General features: G+C 38.5%; 1 protein-coding gene across 2 annotated transcripts in view; it reads right to left on the minus strand.

Moving 5' to 3' along the window:
* Positions 1-19,588: 19,588 nt before the first annotated feature.
* Positions 19,589-22,138, minus strand: part of OCA2 (OCA2 melanosomal transmembrane protein) — a 209,917-nt gene continuing 207,367 nt past the window's right edge. For both annotated transcript variants that reach the window (XM_049834044.1, XM_049834045.1), the window contains one exon: positions 19,589-20,084. In XM_049834044.1, coding sequence (XP_049690001.1) covers positions 19,997-20,084 — 88 coding nt within the window. In that variant the 3' untranslated portion in view covers positions 19,589-19,996. The remainder of the gene's footprint in view (positions 20,085-22,138) is intronic.

Consider the following 22,138-nt stretch of genomic DNA (forward strand, 5'->3'; position numbering starts at 1 on the left):
ATTGTTTCAGTTTCCTCTAAGACTTTTGATAAGGCCTCTGAAAGGCACAAATATTGATGTCCCCCATGTGAATAAGAGATTTTTCCAATTAATGGGAGTGGAGTAAGGGGACCTGACTGCTAACTATGCCTTTGGATAGCATTACTGTTTCAGGTACATGAATATCTAATCTTTCAGCACCAGGCAGTAATGAACTAAAGTATAGAAAGTAAAAAAAAAAAAAAAGGTAAAAAGAAAAAATTCACTGGTGTTTGAACAATCTTACACACCATGGAAAGGAAAAGGCAAAAGCCAGTTTTCTGCTTTCCAGTCCATCTTTAAAGTATTTCAGCTACAGATTGCACTTGATCTCCAGCTGCTCTCTTGACATGTCATGCAACAGTTACTTGTAATTCAACTGTCCTTAGAGGCACTCATGATTTTTTCCTGAAAACCATAGGCCTCCCTTGTGCACTGAATGCCTCTATCGCATTCCCCACTGTATGACAGGTCTGCAATTATTATCCTTGCAAACGATTATTTAAAAAACTCCAGCTTGCTCCTGAAGCTGTTAAAGGGTATAAATTATAGGACCTGCAGCAAGAGTGCGCCAGAGAACATTTCTGTCAGTGTGCAGACAATTGTGAATCATGTTTCAGCTCGATGGAAATGCTCATACATTGCACTGCAGTCAAATGATGTGCTTGCCTCTTGATTTACAATTTACTATTTAAGATTTTTCTTTTCCAATCAGTTTTGCCATTTGAAATTATGCCCTGGCAGTACAAGAATGCAGGACAACAGAATAGGGAGAAATACATTTGACTTTCTTTTTCTCTTGTGAGAGATACAGGAAGACAGAAAGGAGAATGGCTCCAACCCATGAAAACTTAGTTCAGGGGAGTTGTTCCAAAAGAAGAAGAGATTGTTCTTTGAGATGAAAAAGTGAAAAGAAATTTTAAGGTATGGAATAAATCTGTAAGATCCACTCTAGGACACAACTCTGCTGCTAACATGAAGAATTCTCTCAGGACAACTCATGTTCTGCAGAAAAGAAAAAACAGATGAGGTAAAGGTACAAAAGCAATTACTTGGCATGAAGAAATGCAGAAAGCAGGAGAATACTGAAAAATGGCTTGGTGCACTAAAAAGCAAGTGAAGTCTTGAGATTGAAGAAGAGACAGAAGTCATCAGAAAGCAAGCAGCACTTGAAGATACCATTTAGATTCAAAGTCTGGGTTCCCCATCACCTCTGTTCTTTTTGTTCCCTCTACTAGACCTATGAACCACATTGTTGAGTCAAAGGCCAAAGAATCTCCCCTTAGGAAATACACGTGTTCCCTGTTGGCAACTAGTAGCTGCACTGAGGAGAAGCTCAAAGACTTAGATGCCCAAAGCCCTTGCTTGGTTCTTTAGCACACATCTGGGATTACTTCAGAAAGACAGTGGAAAGCTTTATAAGTGGGTTTGCAGCTGAATCCATAAACTTTCCTGCTCTTACCCCAAAATTATTCTCTAAAACTTAGCTGAAAATAAGATTGGAACAGTGTATCACTAAAACATGCAGAATGAAAATTACTTTTTCTCTTGTAATGCCCAGTTACACAAAGCATATGAATAACTAAAGAGCACTCGGGCAGATACATGGCTGTAAAGTAGGAGCTGAAAAGATCTGTTGACCCCACCTGACATGCTTTGGAAAGCCCAACTCCAGCTGAGCAGAGTGGTGCCATTCAAAGGCGGCTGATAAGAGGTAGCAGTGTCCTGAGGGGACCACACTTTGTGAACATAGACAGTGATTATGCTGAAATAATTAACACCTCTAATCAAGCAGAGAAGATGCAAGGTTCAAACCACTGATTTTGTTCCTTTTATTTAAGAGAAAGAAGCTGTTCTTTTATCCTAAACACTGTATCAGCCCTATGTTCACACTGCTACAAGTTGCAAAGCTCTTATTTTTTACAACCCACTCTGAACACACCAAACTGTGCACAGCATGAACTGATAAAGCTTGACTTGAACGTTTTTTCTGAATGTAAATTGCTGTAGGCTTTAAAGGGTTCCAGATCTCCCCGGGGTAGGTACACACTATTTTTAAAATGGATTTGATACGATGTCTGTTTTAAAAGTCAAATTGAAACAGAGTACGTCTGTGTGCTAATGGGAGAAAATGGGATTGTGAAACAGATGCTGCAGGCCTTTTTTTTTTTTTTTAAAGAATGCAAGAATGTAAGCACACAAATAATAAAAATAATAGCAATACTAATTTACTGTGTAAATTTACTGTGGCTCTCCATACATATCCAAGTGTATTGACATCACGACAGAGACATATCAGGCAGCTGTCTCTAAGTCATGCAAACTGCAGCTGAATTCCACGCTAACATCAGCCAGTGCATAACATGGGGGCAGAGATGGCTCCCTTACAGAAAAGGTTATAAAAACTATTTTATATGCAGATATATACATATATATGTACATACTTTTATATATAGATATACATACATATATGTACATGCACACACTTTTTGGACAAGATGTCTACAGAAGATTTCAACTTACCAGCAAAGTGTCAAAATACCAGCTGTTGCCCAGCCACTAATACATTCCCATCTTGAAATGTCTCTTCTCTCAGCTGAGCTCCCAGAGGGCATTAAGCATCCCCTGAGGCACACAGATGACTCTAAGGTAAGGTAAGGCACTGCATTAAGGAAGTTTCTCATCTCCAAGGGAGGCAGCAACTGTCTGAGGGAACCCACTACATGCAGAGGACAGGAGTGCAAGACCCCTAGACTGTCAGTCCTATGAGATTCTGTAGAAATATCTATTTGCAACACAAATCCTTGGAAAAACACAGAAATGAAAAGAAAACCGATCTGTGCATTTTACAATCTGGTGGCAAAGCTTCCATTATTTTTAATGGAGCCAAGGATTTACCACCTTTAAAAAAGCAACATCTAAAGGATTCCCCCACTGACTGTCTCAGCACAACAGTGGATGAAAGAGCAGCCAGCAATCTCCCACCTGTATTACCTCTCTGCCCTTGTACAGGAACTGAGACATGCGGAAATTGCAATTTTGGGTGGTGACTACTTCTGGCTCCAATACCACCCATACATCCTTTCTCTGTCAGCATCTACAATCACAGTCTGCCAAACTCAATTCTCTCTCCAAAAAAAGAATAGCATTGCCTTTTCTCAAAATAAATAAAAAAACAAGGTAAAGAACAAGAAAAAAGAGAGAGGAAAAGGGCCCTTTGGAATATCTTAGAGAATTAAATTGTCACATTTACTCTGAATCATTTATCTCAGAAAACACCTACCTGTAGTCATCAGTTTGTTCTTTATCCTTTATGCCACTTCTACAAAACTATGCTACAAAACAGTGGCTTAAAATGACTGTTTCAGTCATGGTTTATGAAACTGCATGACGCAGTCAGTCCACCTGGGTAAATCCCTGTGCCAAAAAAAAAAAAAAAAAAAAAGAAAAGAAAAGAAAAGAAAAGAAAAGACACCATACCATTTTCTTAGAAGAGAAAGCAAAACAAAGCTATAATTAATTTCTTTTTCCTACTTAAATGCTTTAAGTGTATGTGGTAGGGGTAGGATTAACATGTTGAAAACATCATCTCTGTCCTTAGTGTTGGATTCTTGGTAGATCTGTAGGTCCTGCAACTCCTTAGGCACTTTGCAGCTTGGCTAGAAAATTCCCAGAGAGCTTATTTTGACTTATTTATTATTTCTTAGAATAGCCCATTGTGCGGAGAGGGACATCTATCTCCTAGTCTAAACCTTCATTACAGTGTAGGCTGAGATGAATAGGGACCTGAATGCCATCTAGGCTTGTCACTAATGCATTAGAATGATCAGAACTATAGCTCTTGTAGCAATGGCACCATTTAAATGGTAACAGGAACATTTCAGTAAGCAACCAAAGTCTTCCTTTCTTCCCTGACACAGAATTCAAACCAAAACTATGGTGCTAAAGCTTGTGTCACAATCCCTAAAAAAGTTGGGGGTCCACCACAGAGCATCAGTGGCACGACAGCAAAAATTCCTCCACTTCTGAAGTGTAAGGGACTCAAGACTGGCAGCACCCCGAAATGCAGGCTAGTACCATGAGTTACATCTTACTGTCAATAAAGGAGAATTATTAAAGAACCTGATCTCAACAGGACAGACAGGTGGTTATGAAACTGTCTGGTAAAACGGGAAAACACCCCTGTAGGCAAAGCTATCAAAGCTACAAAAATCCGAAAGTAAAATTGGTATAAATAATTATCTGGAACCAATGAGGTGAGAAAGACAAATACTGTAAAGAGAGAATAAGATACAAATTTAAAATCTGAGCTGCAGCAAATGAGACACATGAAAGCCAACCATTGCTATGAAGTACAAGAGAAGAGGCAAAGTGCTGAGGTGATTCTGTTCCAGTAGGAGAATGGTACTCTTAAAAACAGTTAATCAAACCTAGAATATTCATACATTGCTAGTTAATCTAACTTTACTTCTCAAGTGTTCTTGTTTTCCATTTTGAACACAACTGAAGAAGATGAATATGTAGATTAATCTGATCCTGGAATTAATTTTCATCATAACTGCTGAATATTTGTACACAAATACCATATTGCTGAAACGCACCCTACGCTTTTAATTTAATACCATGAATTCATGAATATATCTTTGGACCAAATTAGTGGAACCTTTTAAAAAGTTTATACTCTGACATCGAAAGCTACACATAAATGTTTCCAAAGGGAATGCCAAGGACCACCAAAGTGAGGTTATCCGTGCTTCATGTTCTCATTTTTGCCGTCTTATAAAAACCTTGCTGCAGCACAAGCCTTTGGGACTGTGGTTAACCTTTACCTAGCAGGGCCCGGCTTTTCCTGCCTTTGTCCCTCCTGCCCTGGCAGGCTGAAGAAATATCCTATCCCATCCTCGCAGACACGTTCGTCACTCAGGACAAATTCCCACACTCACCTTTCTTCTCCCCTCTCCTTCCTTCCTTCTCCTCCACCTGAGCTGAAGCCTCTTTGCCTAACACCTGAATCCTTGCGCAGGGCCCAGCCGGCTATTTCTGATGAGTCTCTTGACCATCATGGGGCTCCTTCCCACCTCACTCCCAGGCTGCCTTTCCTGGGTTCCAAACCACAGACCAAGCACAGTGACCTCCCCACTGCTGCTGACATCCCCAGGGGCCACCTCTTCCCTCTCCCCTCGCAACGTTTGCTGTTCCTGTGCATTAACAACTCACTCCTGGTAATGCTGTTTTGCTGAAAAATTGGTTATAAGGATTTCTGCTCACGTTGTCCTGTGCCTCCTATCTGTAACTACACAAGTCTTTCTTTCTCCCTTTAGTGGTAAAGTTGCTCACACACCTTTGTCAAATGCTTAAACATTGTGTCTTGCCATCGCATTGTCACAAAATACTTACATGCTGTTGTAGATCACACTGGTTTAGAGCACTTATATTTGGGTTCAAAGCAAGCTATTATTAATTATATCCTAATTAGTGCATTTATAATTTATAGATGTCACAGACCTCTGCTGAGACTGCAGTTGCATTGTTTGCCTATTCTCAAAGTTAGTGTTTGCTGGCACTTCTTTGATTTTGTACTATTGAGACACAAAAGCTTTCTTATTTTAAGTACCATTGGGATCATTTCCAGCTTATAGGGTACTGCTGCGTGTGTTGTTTACACCTTATATATCCTTCCACAAATAAATTTTCTGTTTTTTAAGCCTCACTTTGGAGGAAGGTGGCAGTCATATGAAAATAATGGTGTGAGAAATCAACTTTATAGACAATGAAAGGATTGTGATTAATGGTGTTATAAACATACCCAACACCACTCAACAGTCAAAATATGGCACACTGGTTTGTGAGATGTAGTCTCCTCATTTTTCAATCTGGGATTTCTTGGACAGAAATATGTGCCATGCCCGTACCATGCATAAAATCTAGAGCTGCCCAGACCATACCAGAGAAGTGGCCAAAATCATCTTTTGCCTCAAAGTTAGGAGAGAAATAGAAAAAAAATGGCACGGTGATAGATGACTTGAAAAAGTAGTAGCACCTTTTCCCTTCGCTCCGCAAAAAGGAAACAGAGACATCAAATACGTTTATCTTTTTACAAAACTAACCTTTAGTAGATAACTGAATCATTAAAAAAAAAAAAAAAAAAAAAAAAAGACAAGGAATAAGCAAATAACAAAATGGGCCAATTTCCACTCTCAAGAAGCCTGTAAATATATGGGAGAAGAGAAGAAGAGGAATAACTGCCAGAAAGAGAATAGAAAGACAGAAATGAAGCAACAGATGGAAAAAGAATGGCAAGGAGCTAGATGAAGTTAAGGAAAAATAAAAGTCTAGGAGATAAAACAAGAGGGAAAAAATGAAAGGCAGAAATGGGAAATGTACACATCTTAGAAGGGAAAATGAAAAAAAAAAATTTAAAAGGAGGAAAAGTAGGAGAATCCTAGTGAGACTGAATGATCATGCATCTGAGGCAAAACAGCCTCAGGGAAAGAATAAGGACACAAAAGTCGTATTGCTTTAATCATGCGATGTAGTTACACTAGTAAAACCTCCTGAGCATAGACTCAGCAGTGTAGATCTAAATGTGTTTGTATCAGTAGAGCATAAAAGAAATGGAAAATCTGCTGGGCAGGAATACAGCTAATGGCAGCAAAGGCAAAGCAATGGTCAGGCTGGAAGAAAGAGATAAGGAGTTGCACATTCTACTCAACAGTAACAACAGAGCAGCATTTTAATGGTGCCTCTTAAGTTTTGTTGCAGAAAGGTTTCACTTCTGCGATCGAACAATAAATTCAGCTTTCAAACAAAGGTTTCCAAACCTCGTGTGGTTCTCTCTCATTGCCAAGATACTTCAGACACAGACTTAGACAGCACACCTTCCGGTATATTTGCTTTGCAGAGAATATTCTTATCAGTTTAGGCAATTGCATTTGCCCCTCACACATACAGCTGAGGTTCTGGGGGAAGACTTAATGTTTTGGGCTTCTAACTTCAGCCCCCTTCACTGCACATAAACTCAAGGCCGAAGGTAGATGGCAGGAATAGCCACGCGTACACTGCGCAGGGACCCACTGCAGTCAATACTGGACTCTGGGGGGGTGACCTGATAGTTGTATGTTTTGAACATACTTTTAAATGCAGTTATGAATCACATCAAAGAGAACAAGATTGCTCTACAAACTAATCCTCTTTTCTCTTGAGTTTCAGAGCAATTACACTGCATTTGAGGCACTGTGGATTTCAGCTGACTGAACCAGTGCCTGGGCGCCAAGGGCATCTTGGTAGATCTGATAAGCCAGATAATTCACGCACAGATGAATGGCAGTTACTGTTATGCTCATCCATTTCTACTATTAATATTATTGCAGCTGGTTTGCTTTCTTAGACAGAGGATAATAGAGATTCACAAGATACAGACCAGGGTCTCTATTATTAGTGTGCAAAAGCAACCTTCATTAATGTCTGCTGACAGCGTGACTACTTAAGTGATTCAGTCTGGTGTCCTTTAGTCACAGCCTCTTGAGGGCTAAGGCTTTCTGTGTAGCAGCAGGGACCACTTCCATACTAAACACTGATGCTCAGTTAATCCAAGTTCTAATTAATTGGTTTTCTTTTACTGTGTATTCATGTCTAAAAGGGATATTTATATCAGTTTATCACATTTAACAAACCAGCACAAAGCCGAGTTAGAGCTGTTGTAATTATTGTATTCTTTTTCAAAATGAGTGAATACAGAGCATCCATTTTAATTCTAGTGGAGCAGGCATGTCACCACAGAAGCCTGTCTTGATGTAGGGATCTCGAACGAGAGCCCGGGTAGGTCAGTCTTAAAGATGACAGGGCTCCACTTCACTACATTATGTATTAATAAACCCAGTCCAGCAGAGCCAGAGTCATTCCTATGTTACAGAAATTTCCATAATGAAGCACAATCAGTGGAGTTAAACTCATTAATAACAGAGCTAAGGGCATGTTAACACAGTAAGAGGTAAGACAATAATTATTAGAGAAAAGATACTGTTGGAGAGGTAGATTTGTGCCTCCATCAAACTACTAACCAGCCGTTACCTCAGAGATATGGATAGAGGGAGGGTTATGTCTCATTTGCTTTCTCTCGAAAAGACAGGTGCTTCATAACACAGACACAATAGATTTTCCAGCCAGTGTTTCTCTGGGCAGAAAATACAGGGTGATCTTTCTACATTTTGAGTCACAAAAGTGTTACCATCAAGTACGACAAAGGTAACCTCTAAGCAGATCTTTATGTGTCAGCTTTGTCTGACCCGTCTTGTGAGTTGCCTATAGATGTATGTGCAGTCAGCCACCTTATACTGGCTTGTATGTCCCATCAGAAGATCTCCTAGGTTTCCAGAAAATAAATGAAATTTCAATTTCAGTTGATGGCTTAGGTTTCTAAGTATAATCTCATTTAACACTAGCACAAGCACAAATCTACATTTCAAAAGCTACTAGCTTACAGGGTGAGATTATTTCTTTGGGAGACATTAAAGAAGTACCCATTTATACTATAGAGGTGAGAAAGCTGCTGGAAGACTTGGGAGGGTTCCTTCTCCTCAGAAATAAACAAGAGGAATCAAAAAGCTCTTGCTACATGGGAAGAAAATGAGCATTTATAAAAAATTTTCAACAGGACTACTTTAGGGCTTCAAACACTTAGCTGAGCCAGATTTAAAAGGTCAGGACATAAAGTTTTTTTGAAAAAAAAACCCCAACACTCTAGTTCGATCAGAAGACTTAGAATTAGAATTGATAGGGACCAAAACGTCTCCTAAATGGAGAATGCCACTGAGGTATGGATTGCACTAAGCTCTGTGCACGCTAAAGTACTGCCTCAAAACTATTCACCCAACTCATAGTCATTTGTGTGCATTATACTTGCTAGACTTATTTCCAGTCTTGAGATGGGCATAGGCAACAAGCCATCCTTGTACCACAGGAATCTTTTTTCCCTTCACAGTTCCTTGGTTTTATTTACCATTTACACTAGCCCATGCCTAGATGCATGCACAGAAAGAGAGCCAATTCCACACAAGATTTTATGGGTGACAAGGGAATTTTCCTTTGCACAACCATTTACTCCTGTGCAAAATCAGTATTAAACCCCACCTAATAGCATTTGCAATGATGTAAACAACTATATAACTGCTAGGGTACCCTTCAGACTTTTTGATCATGGCTTGGTTATCCTTTTCTTTCCATCTCAGTTGCGGCATGAGAGAAATTGCCTTAAGTGACGCTATTGCTAGCAGTTGCTTACAGTCATGAAGCCTCATCTCACCCCCCCCCCCCCCCATGGCCTCTACGACTACACCAGCAACAGAGAACAGATCCTTCCAGCAGGCCAAATGATTCAAATAACTTCTTTCTAGAAAGCAGAGAGAGTTGTGTAGCCAGGAATTTATTGGTGCTTCTCTTGCATCCGTCTTCTCCGGGGAGCTTTTTTTGTGTTTGCTGCTTTTTGCTTTTGGTCCTGCGATGGCCCCCTTGGCTGCCCTGAGCAGATGTTTGGAGCTGTCGTCGGAGGCAAAGACAAACGATAAAGTTCCAGCAAAACAGAACAACTCAGTGTGAAACCAAGCTGCTATCAGGAGACACTGGGATCTATGACCCTCAGGATGGTTTGGGGTGGGGGAGTTATTTTCATGCTATGGGTCAGAACTTGTTCCTGAGCAGCCCACCGACAGCAAAGTCCTACTTCTTGCTCCATTGCAGCCCAGGAGAATCCATTGCAGAGTCCTAAATCAGGTCTCCTGTGAGGGAGAGCCGCAAAGCCCACCAAAATGCAGGTATAAACATGTCTCGTCAAAATCAACGGCTCCAACCTGAGGGGTTAATTTGGCTTGCGAGCGGAGCTGAAGAAATCCTCTCTCCTTTCATTGCCTCCCTTGAGCTTTGTCATCCTTCAGTTACCAAAGCAAATGCCACTGCTGTGCTGTTTGAAGCAGCTCTGATTAATTCATCTCCCTGGTATATAATGATGATAAAGTCAATAGAAGCGAAAAGCTTACAACCAGCTGCTAGGCACCGACTAAACAGAAATGTAGAAAAGAGAGCAGGTCTGACTCTAACCACCCTGTTAAAAGGCATGGAGATTGCAAACTGAGCTTACATTTCTCATCCGCCTCTTGCCATCCCTTTCCTCTGTCTCCTCTGCATTGTAATGAGACACAGTGTCTTCACTGTTGCTTACCTCCTACGATTATGGGACATTTTCCTTTTAAGCACATTGAAGAGCTAAATGTGTGTTTGTGGTATACAAGATACTTTTCTTAACGTTATAGAGAACACTGTATGAATCCCTTTGTGTTCTTGTCGCTGGGATGAGTTTATCATTCCACAATCAAATGTAATGCAAGTTGGCATCAATTTTACTAAGAATAATAAGCCAAAACGTAATGTGAATACATAAAAAGTGTTGTTGACAGCTTGTTTACAAAATCCAGGACTTTAATGCAGATTTTGTTTTAGCACAAAACCTATTAACATAATAAGTATACTGTCTGCTTCAGACAACCTGTTATCCTCAGCTGCACTTTTTTTGGAGCAGTCATACTTTCTCAGACACCCTGAAACTTTGCTTACACACAGTTCTTACTGACGCTAGTCCCATGGATTTCGAAAGATTTTATGAAGGTTTCTCTACCAATAAATATGGCTGTTCTTTCCACTTCTCAGGACAGGCAGGTTTATTTTATTAAATGCTTGCTCTTTGGGGACACATTATTTTGTAACCCTCCAAATTCAGATTTGCATGTGCAAATAGGGTAATTGGATACACATTTCAGTAGTTCAGCACCTTTTCAGGGGCAAACTCATTCCCCTGAGGGTCAAAGTAATAGTACCAAGATAAATGATTTTAAATGTTCAGTCTAAGGCCCAGTTCAGGAAAGCAGTTAAGCAAGTGTTTCACCATTCAAGAAGAACACAGATGCCTTTTTAGAAATATCATTTAAGTATTTAATAAATAAAAGTATTTTCCTGAATTAAGGACTTTCTCTGAATAACGTCTGCTTAATACATCAGGTTGGGAGAAGCCACTTCACAAGAATCTACCTGAGCTTTGCATGAGGTCCAATTTTATCTGGTCTCTTTATTAATCATTATAACAGAAAATATAAACCATACATTTGAAATCCAAGGAGGACTGCTGTAGGCAACACCATGCAAAGAGAATAAATGCAGTCATCTATCACAAAGGTGGTGCACAGGGCTCTGTTTTAACAGTAAAACAAAAAGGAACAAACCTAAGCTTGGGTGTATAACTTTTATCTTGGTGTTCTCCGGCTCTTGAGTGCTTGTCTTGCAAACTCTTCTAAAGTTTGTGTATGCAAGAAGTATACACATAATATGCATTTATCCATCCCATGAATAGAAAATTTCATTGATGGGTTGATTCTTCAATCTGTTCCAGTGCAGAGATGCCAAGTTTGATAAATCTTTTACAAAGGCAACTAAAAAAATCATGTCTAATACGGTCCATAGAAAAGTTATGTAAAATTTAATTATGTTAAGGGAAACTTATGCTAAATGTTTAAAAATCTCTTACAACAAAAGCTAAATATAAAATATAAATATTTAAAAAATTAAATATTTAAAAATCTCCTGTCTGTTTATATGCAGAATATATAACATGTTCTCTGGATTTTGTTTTTATTTAAATTTGTTTACAGTAATTGATACACAAAAAATATTTCCAGCTTCTGTTGGTAGTGTAGAATACTTATATTAAATTTGAGTCCTCATTTTGAAACAAATTTCCAAATCTGGAGAAAGTCTGACCACCTACTGATTTTTCCATTCTGACAGTGGAAATAAGATTACAGGAGGTATTTTATTGCACACAGGAACAAGAATTTATGAAGACTGTGGAGTCAAGAAATACCAAATTAAAAGTTTTGCATAGAAGTTGAAGGCAGCTTCTTTATTTGTCTACTTCACACAGTTTTCACTTTCATGACATAATTTTTTCATGAAAAAAACGCAGCCATCTTTAGCCGACAAGTGCTAAGACTATCCATTTGGCATGTTGCGTTACATCAATTCATGATGTAGCCACACATTATTCATTGAATGTCATTCAAGCTTTTTTCTCAAATCAGAATTGCAAATTTCCTCATGGACATCCTTAGAGTGATTCACAAGCCTCACTCAACTTATCTTCACAAGAACCCTTCAGTGGGATAGATGAAGTGAGACAAAGAATGTTTAAAATTGTTTGTTAACTTGGAGTTTATAATTTGCAACTGTGACTAATCAGCACGTCAGAAAAATCAGGTTAAATTCCCAGGTGAAAGCCTTGCTCAGCCTCCAGGGGCTTCCAGTTGCAGTATATGTACTGCAGATGTTGTCTTAAAAGTTTTAACTGCCAGCCTAAGCAGCAGGTAAGATTTTTCAAAGGCTTATGACAGGGTCGGCTTGGAGGATTTTTCTTGTAGGACACCTAAAACTACGTCTATGATAGTACCTCAGCCTCTGGCAAATTTCAAACCCTGAAGTCTGTCTCTGAAACATGAGAGCATTAAAGCTCTCCAACAGAAAGGACTGTGCAATAATGTATTTAATATTTATCTTCCCTTAGTCTTGTTTTTGACGAATAACTTGAACTGCCCAGTGGCCTTATTTACTGGCAACACTGAAAACTGTGCCTTTAATGACAATATTTATTATTTGGAATGTATCTTGTCAAGATTTTCCTCTCACTCATCTTGTACGTTGTGCACGCACATGCCTTACATCCTGTGTAGTAGTTTAACAGAGGTCTTTGAGCTGAAGCAAATTACATTGTAATTACATTACAGTGGACTCTTCACTGACTTCAGCTGGTATGGTACAAAACCTCAGCATGTTATTCATATTCTTCTTCAGTCTCACATTAATACTTCTTCCCATTTGCACACAGTCAAGTCAGAAAAGTATCTTCACATATATTTTGGCCACTCAAGTGACACTGCTTGGGCCCAGAGCTGGTGGATCTACAAGCAAACATTTTGCTCAGAGGTCAGAGTATATGCCCACATTAACCCCTAAAATTGTTTTTTCCAACCAGCTCTTAAAAATAAATATTCAGTCATGGACTGATCTTTGCCTATGGAAATGCTCATACCTTTAAGACAGAGAATGTATGAGATAGATTACATTACACGCAGCTTAAACCACCACTAAAAATCTGGATCAAAATGAAATAACCTACATGCTATAATCAAACTAGTAGCACAAAGTTTGATATATTTCCATCTAGCAGGCAACTTACTCCTTATTTATAAAACTAAAAAAAAAAATAAAAAAATTGTACTTCATAGGTTTCCTTTTCTTAGGCATTCTGGGACCTTAATAAATGAATTCACTGGCTACAATCTGTAGCCATGTGAGCTCAAAAGCGAATGCAGGAAAGACAACAAGAAACAAAACACCCTGAAGCATTAACACTCCAGAGGCAATTTGAAGAGAATCTTAAGATTTCAATTTATGTTCATGAGCCCCAGCACTGTCAGACTTGCTGTGATTTTTTACTTCAAACCATTGTCTGTAACTCTTTTCACCACCAATGCATAAAAAGCACACGAGAGGTAATAGGTTGGAAAGTGCAGTAGGTGAATATATTAAGTAGAATGATGAAGAAAAAGAAGGAGATTATGCACATCACTGACATTAGGAAATTTAGGAAAAAATAAGCCTTTTCCCTATTCTCCTTAACACTGTTTGTTAAGTAGGAGGGGTTTTTTTCCCCTCTTAAACTTTATTAAGGATAAGTAGGCACAGGCCATCTGGAGAAAGGGGCTGGAGGCAAAACAAACAAGTTAGGGTTTTGTTTGGCAACTGGTGGACTGGAGGAACAGAATGTGAATGAACAAGACATAAGGTTCAAAATAGCAGGTGTCTATAAACAGCAAAGTATCTGGTGGACAAAGAATTTGAGAGGGAAGGGCGACACATGGAAGGAAACAGGAAAAAGAAAAATCTGTAACTCCCCACTGATTGTGCCTCTTATTTATAGCACTCCACAGCTCCCTTTCTCCTATTATCTTGTACAGTTAGGGCAGTTCATACATCATGGACAAACCAATGTGTGTTGATTTTCTTAAAAAATAGCAGCAGGTCTTTTACTCCAGCCAGGATAATAGTAATGATGGCCAAGACCACATCTCGAGAGGGCTTTCTTTCCATTACTGATTCATTAGGCAAAGCACTAATTGAAACTACTGCTAATAAATCACTGCTGCCTATCAAAGTTGCAACAGCAACCTGAAAAAAAGAAAAAACAGCATGTGATCAACTTTAAACATAGTGCAAACCCCCTTTTGCTTCTTATTATTTTAAGCAGTGCTAGGATATTACTAATCCTATAATATTCTCCCTAATACGAAATGTGTGAGAAAAGGTTTCTTCTCTCATCCTTTCCCTCTAGAGCACCTATGAAGATTTTAATCCTTCTCTCAATAAATCTCAACAGTTGTTGATTTTCAGTTGTCCTGAATAAATCACCTAGATTTTCATATGCTGACTTCATCTGAGGTGGTTAGCACTTACTCTGAATTGCTAGGATTTCCTATTGTAAATTCACTTCAGAATATTAATTTAATGCTTCAGCTATTTCATTATTTTTTCTGACTTGGTTCCCAATCATTTTCTTAGCATCCCATTACAACAAACACAGAGGCTCATGCTTAGCATATTTATATTCTGTCTATTTATTTCAGGTGCCACAGATTTTCTGCCATTTGGAAGCTATGAATTCTTTAATGGTGGTTAATGTAGGGAGTAACCATCTGATAGCTGTTATGCTGATGTTTCCACACTTTTTATTAGTATCTTTAAGATAATAGTTGGTGTTTGCATATAACTCTACTTCCCTGCTATTTGATCAATAGTATTTATTTCTTTTACAAAGGCCAAAGCATCTGTATAGAAAATATATCTTTTTAAAGCACTTCAGAAAGTTGGGAAAAATCAGGAAACAAGTACATAAACAAATCCATTGACTATAAAGAGTCACACAGAAAGCTAGCAACACAGTAGGAAATAGAAGCCTCTTCTTTATGAACCTATTCCCATATATTAAATATAAAATCATTCTGAGTTGCTGGAGAAAGTCTGCAGTGCAAGTTGTCTGAAGACAGTTTTTGCAAATTACATTTGACTTCTTAGATGAGACCTTCCTCTTTCTGGGTGGTCAAAAAATTTTCCTTTCTAACTGTACCTTTAAAATTTGGTTTCTTAGAAACAATACATTTATTTTGATTTTTGTTAAGAAAACCGGAATTACTTTCTAAGGCTAGACTTGGTGTTAACCAAGACATGGTACAAGAAGCGTTGGTATGGTCTAAAATAAGCTTTTATGAAGAGCTGTGGAACAATCCATTCAATTAGGCAAGTTTCCTTTTACAGATATGATCTGAAGTTGGCTTATTCCCCAATGAATAAATCATTACACCTTTTTCAAGATGATTGGGTGTTTCTAAATCCTGCAGTTCGATTCAACTATTCTCATAGAAGTGAGAAATATTTTTTCAATCATACCTCAGTAATATCTGCTCACAAGGTGTTCACAAAGCTCACTGTGCAGTACGGGAAAACATTTCCAGTTTTTAAACTCATTTTGAATTGATCTGTTGTTACAATAGAGAGTAAATATATCCAGTCCAACAGCTCTTAAAGAAGTTGAACTACCACAGGATAAGGGGTATGGCCCTTCCATGACATTCGAGAGGGAGTCAGGCTGGCTCTGCAGTGGTCAACATATCTCCAAATGGTCTAGATTTTGAAGTAAAAGGTTAAATGTGAAAGTCTATGGGTTATTCGGGGTAGTAAAGACAATGGTTAACAGTAAAGAATTACAGAAAACCTTTACAAGAGCAAATGACTGGACAAAATCGGCTTGTCACAGTTGTAAGGTACTGTAGATAGAGGAGCAAAAATAACCTTAACTTTACATACTAAACAGTGAGCTAATAATGTTCACTCAGGAAACGCAGCTTGTTATTATAAGATGTTTGTCTAAGAAAATATATTCTTCAGGTTATCTGTCAATAACACTCCAAAACCTGAATTAGATCTTAACAATTACTAGGAATAAAATGGAAAAGCAGAAGAAATCAGCAGGCTGCTGTGTAAATCCATGGTGTATTTGTGTCTTGGCTAGTGTTTATACTTCACGTTCTTCAATTCAAAAAGGCTATGGTGAAACTTCAGAAGGTGAAAAAAGGGATGAGCAAAGATATGAGAGTATTTCCATATAATAAATGAGCAAATAGACTGTGATCTCCAGACTGGAAATATGTCTATAAAATCATGATTTAGAAAAAGGATGGCTATTCATTACCCCTTCCCAACCAAAAGCTTTGGGAAAGGTGGTGGAGGAGAGGTGTCATAAAAATTAAATTAGCAAAGGACAAGTTCAAAACAAACAGCTGGAATATTTTTCCCACAGCGTCTAGTTTATCTGTGAAACTCCTTGTGACAGATGTTGAATTTACACAGGTTCAGCAAGAAGCTGGCTAAGTTTGCGGAAGGACAATCCATCAGGTGCCATGCAATATAAAGATGCCATTTCTTATTCAAGAAGTCTCTGGGTCACAGACATCTCTGAAAGTTGGGGCAATATTCTGGGAAAACATCATTTTATGTTTGCTCTACTCTTGAGTTCTTCACAGGCGCCCAGTACGCCCCACTGTTAGAGACAGATGCTGGGCTGGCCAGACCCTTGGCCACTCTCAGTGCGATTCTTTGCTAGATAGCTCAATACTTGGTGAAGTTCTAGTATGTCCCTGTTTCTTTCCTCGCTTTCAGTAATTACCCTGCTTATCTGCTGGAGATGGTTTCTTTTAACAGGCTTTGCTTACATTGCCCTGTAGTGCTATAATTCATATATTGCTGTCTTACTGTATTCTACACCATTCAGAAACGGTAAATGGATCTCAGGGTAGTCATGTATTTGTATATACTCTATGGCTTAAAACAAACATCACTGAATAGCCTAAAGGGACGTAAATGAAAATAAGAATCCCATCCTCTGAGAACAGCCAAAAGCATACTAAAGATAATACACTTCTACATAATTTATTGCTTAACTAATATTTTGTTCAGCCTTTTAGAGAGAATTTCACTGAAAAAATAAATTCCACCCACTCTTCAAATTCACTTGATTTTTATGGGATACTATACACTAGTTTTGTGAAGGATGTAGTCAGTGTAACTTGTGCTGTTCTGATGTGCAGATTACATTGATAACTATAATGGAAGTCAATGAAAAATATACTTCATTACCTCAAAATGATCCAAAGTACCTGGGTAATTTTCTTTACACTCACGTAAAGCCCTGTGCAAACAATTTTATCTTCTTTTTACAATTTGCTTTGTCATATGAGCTTTCACTGAATTCTTCCTGGCTGTGCAAAAGAAGCAACAATGTTGTTTAAGGAAGGAATGCCAGTTTATTTGAAGGAAATCCTCAGGAAAACAGTGCATCATAAAAAAATTTCCTAGAAGCAAAATTAATTTAACCTTAAGTTTGGTTGCCTAAAAGCATGATCAATATGATTTTGTACTCCCTGTGCACTACTTGCCTTCTTTTGACAGAACAAGTAACATAAGAGAAAGAAAATCTCATTTGAGTCCTGTTGATGTATCACTTCTGAAACCAGCGAGATCTCTCCCACACCAAAGTGTTCCAAAGTATTTGCTAAGACGACTGAGTGGAAATGAATTGCTGCACTTCCTCCTCCTTCCAGCAAACTGTAAAATGCAGACATGCATCTTCATGTCAGCTTTTGCGATTGCATTATTAGCATGAGTTTGCTTAGGGTTCAGAGGAGGGTTTCAAGGTCCTAGAAGCAGGATTAGGTTTTGTTTAGTTTTTTACCCCTTAAAAAGAAAAATAAAAAATAATTAACAAACTGTGTTGTGCAACCATATTCCGATTTTTATACTCCTACACTCCAACAATGTTTTAATGGAACAGAAAACAAAATAAAACCTTAAATCCTGTGAGTGAAAAAAAGAAGAAAAGAAAAAAAATCAATCCCCCAAAACAGATAAAACCAAATGTGTTTTAGAAGAGGCTGATTTTGCATTCTCTAGGGCTTAATACAACAGTTCTTGCACAACCAGTGACTGCACCGAGATTGCTCCAATGTGAGAAAATTTGAGGGCTATAAAATATTGTGTGAATATTTTTAACCAGGGATCGATGTTAAGTTGATTAGCATAAACGTTTCTTTAATGGAAACAGAATTCCAGTTATAACAGAGTATACTGCTCTTACAAAGAAAAAGTCTCCACATTGAGAGTGAGAGAGGCCAAATTCAATTTCAGACAAACTGTCTGAAGGAGCATTTTTCAGGCTCATCTGTTTGGTTTTTCTTTTGTTTTGTTTTGATCCAGACTTTTTACAAGGTTTTGGGTTTGATTTTTTTTTTTTAATATAAAAGGAGATTATGCTGGTTCTGGGAGAAGCTCTTGTGATCTACAGTTAGTCACTGTTAGAGCAGCCCCAAGGTTTCTCAGCAGTGCTGCAGAGCTCAGTCCCGCTGCAGCAGACTTCACCGACCAAGGGGGCCCGAGCGTGGATGGGGCTGAAGGTCTTTCTTGGTGGAGGTTTTGGGGCAAGGGGGAGAGCTCTTTCCCTCCTACTCCACATGCTTTCTCTGCTACCACTGACTCTATTAGGAGGGGTGGGAGCCACTCTTGCTTTGAGTCAGTGCTGTGCCTCATTTCCATTAGCCTCTTAATATCATATTTCAGACTTAAAAAAAAAACCAAAACAAAACCAAAAAACATCTAGGTGAGGGATACAACCTGCATATGAGTAAAATAAGATGTATGTTTAACCTCACACCCTCTGCGGGAGAGATACTGCTTGTCTATCACTTACCAGGTTATCTCAAGGACTAAGCACAACTAAAAGCCACGTTTGATCATCTCTGCTGGCTCCCTGTAACTCAGCCTTGTTCACTTGGGTTGCACTCACCAGGCTGCCAATTTCTCTGACTCAAGATAAAACAGACCCGCCAGTAACGCAGACCAATCCCACAAAGGTATTGGAAGACGAGGACTGAGACCTTCAATGCCTCACAGGACTTAATATTTATAATGAGAATTTTGACCTGTTCTGGCAGCCAATTATACAAAACAATATATGTGGTTTAACACATTATTATCAGAGAGAAGGAAATCAAAGCCAAAGTATGATCTCATGCTTCCATATAGTGTATTAACCTATTAAAAGATTTAGAGTACTACATCACAGAAGTGAATTAATAATTAAATGGAAGATGTCCGGTGCTTTATCACACTTTATGTCCATACTTTTGTAAGAAGAGGGGCATTAGTTTATTTTAAGAAGAAAAGTAGCTTAACACTGGTTAGGAGCTTTAAAATAAAAAACAAAGCCTCCGTAGAATGCAATTCTGGTTCCAAAATAATAATTTCTTCCACAGCACATTTTCAGGAGATGTGTTTATTTTTAAACATAGATATTGATACATCCTTCATAGTGTACAGACTTTCTGCTTAACTGTCTATTATTACAACTTGAATACTAGTTACTTTAATAGAAATAGCTAAATACATTGACAAAGACAAATGAAGCCCTAAAAAGAAATTACCGAACATCTGCTATTGTGAATGAGTTTTTCATCTGTGACTATACTCAGATTGTGTCAATACAAACTTTCAGGCACAACATATTCCCTTGTGATGGTGCCTTTTCATCTGCATGATAATTGCATTCATTATTAAATATATGGGTTTTTTTAGTTTTCATTGTCTAGTTCTGCAAATTGTTCACAAAACAGAAGGTTAAGAATGACCAAACCTGATGTTGATGCTGACAGCCATTTTGATTGATACCACATGCTGGAGTTTTACACACCTTTTTCCTTTTATATGTGTTCTTAGTGTTCTGATATATAAACTAAATGAAAGAGAAAGCTTCTCTGAGTCTTGAGAGTATAAATTACTATGAGTTCCAACCTACTACAACATGAGCAACAAGAAGATAGCACATCCCGATGGTACAGGACACAATCATCATGGGGAAACCTAACCTGAAACAACAATAAAATAAAGGAAATATTAATAAGGATACAGTAGTTTGTTCCCCAAGCAATTTACTGAAAGGAAATTTAAGTTATCCTACACATTCTAAGCCTCAAATATACTTATAGCAGTGCCAAAAGAATGGATGTACTGAGAGTACGACAATGTCTAGCTCACATTTCTACTTCCAGCCTATATAAGAGATAGGAGGTTAAAATGAGCATAATTTCACTGGTTTCAGGACATCTCTTCCAATTTACTCTGTCACAAAGTCTAGCATGCCTTGTTGTTTTGGTTGGTTGGGTTTTTTTTCCTCAGACAACATGCAATTATACAGGTAAAATAACAATTTTTTACAAATTATGCAGCATTAGAATAGATTATCCGGTGTGTATCACTTTAGATTAGGTGTGTAACCCTGGTATGAACTTCATGACTTAATCTATGGCTGAAACTCAATAAATTGTTTCCCTGTTGATCTGTAGTCACATACAGCTACTACTCCTCTTCCGTACCTCTCACTAGGTTTAACAGACTTGAATATTAATGAACTGTTGGAAATAAACCCCAGGCAGCTGTAAAAGTGCTGAAACTTTGCTGTTCTATCAAAACAGTTATTTCTTTTTCACCACAGAATAAGCTTTTGAGACAACACCCAGATTTTATAGCTTTCTTTAGACTGACAAACACAGGCAGCAGACAGACAACTGTAAAGGATGTTGTGGGGTTGACCAAGTCCTACTCTGCTAGATTTGTGCATCTTCCATATGTGTGAAAAGAAGGGAGTTTTCTGAAACTTAAAAGCGTTATTGTATGATACTGAGGGACTGTGAAGAACCACTGCTGTGATCACACTCATTTATTTTATGTTACTGAAACCACAAGGCAAACTGAGGTGAGAAATGGTCATGCCACAAATGACCTTCCTTACGTACTTTCTTTTGTCAAGTTCAGCCAAAAATTTCCATAAACCTCATCAAAGCGTGACAGTGTTCTCTGAAGTACAGCATTTCATTTATTCTTCTCCTTGAAGTAAGACCTACTTATTATATGTGGGTATATTAGTTGTGCCTTTTTGCCTTGCTTGTTAGGAGCCCTTAGGAAGGTTCCTCCAACCCGTTCCCCTCTGCCACTGCTGATCAGAGCACTAATGAAGAGATGTCCATCTCATACAACACAATTCTCTGAGCTTGGGTGGATGAATAGCTCCTTTCTTTAGGAAGCTACAGCTGAAGGGACCTCTTGGGGCATTAAGTCTGGCCCCCACTTCCTCAGGGTATGAAAAGGCTTGCATAAAATGAAAATTAAACTTCTCAGTGGCTCACTGTAGTCTGCTTTTTCTACCTGCAGCTATGACATCTACACCTTGAGATCCTCATTAGTCATGTTTCTTTCATTGCTGTTTTGCTGAAAAGCTGACTGAAGGAGGCATAGATATGACCAGCAGATCAGAGGTGCTTTCACCTTTATCAGCCATTGGTTCAAGTTACTGACAAGGGGGAATTTTACCAGGAATGAGTGTCATTGCCAACACAAAAATAATCAGCCCTGACCTATAAAGTTTGCAGAATAATTAGGAAATTAATAAAACCCAAACATTCTAAAAAAAAATGTTGGAATTATTTACTGAAGAACGAGTTTTTCCCTACTGTCTGCTTCACGGCCGCTCTTGTCCCAGTACCAAAGTGAGCCCATCTCACATATCAGCAGAAATAGAGGCAAACCAAGAACAAAAGGAAACCCTTGCAAGGCTGGAAATGTACAAAGGAAAAGTCAGGGCTGACAGATCATCTCATTTCTGTCTTTCTGACATCCCCCTGAAGAAGCTGGCATGTCCATGACCCAATATTGCCTGGAAGATCTGCCCCAGGACAGTTCCCATGCCTGGCTCCAGAGGCTTTGTCTTCCATCTCTCTGGGACATAGGACCTGGTATGTTGACCTCTTCTGACATTTGGGTAACAGGCATTATTAGTGCTATTCTGGCTTCAAAGACATTAATGTTAAGCTGGTATTTGGACTTGGGAAAAGAGAAATGGAGAGGAGGAGAGAGAAGAGCCCGC

Source organism: Accipiter gentilis, chromosome 31 (assembly GCF_929443795.1).
Source record: "Accipiter gentilis chromosome 31, bAccGen1.1, whole genome shotgun sequence".
NCBI lineage: Eukaryota > Metazoa > Chordata > Aves > Accipitriformes > Accipitridae > Astur > Astur gentilis.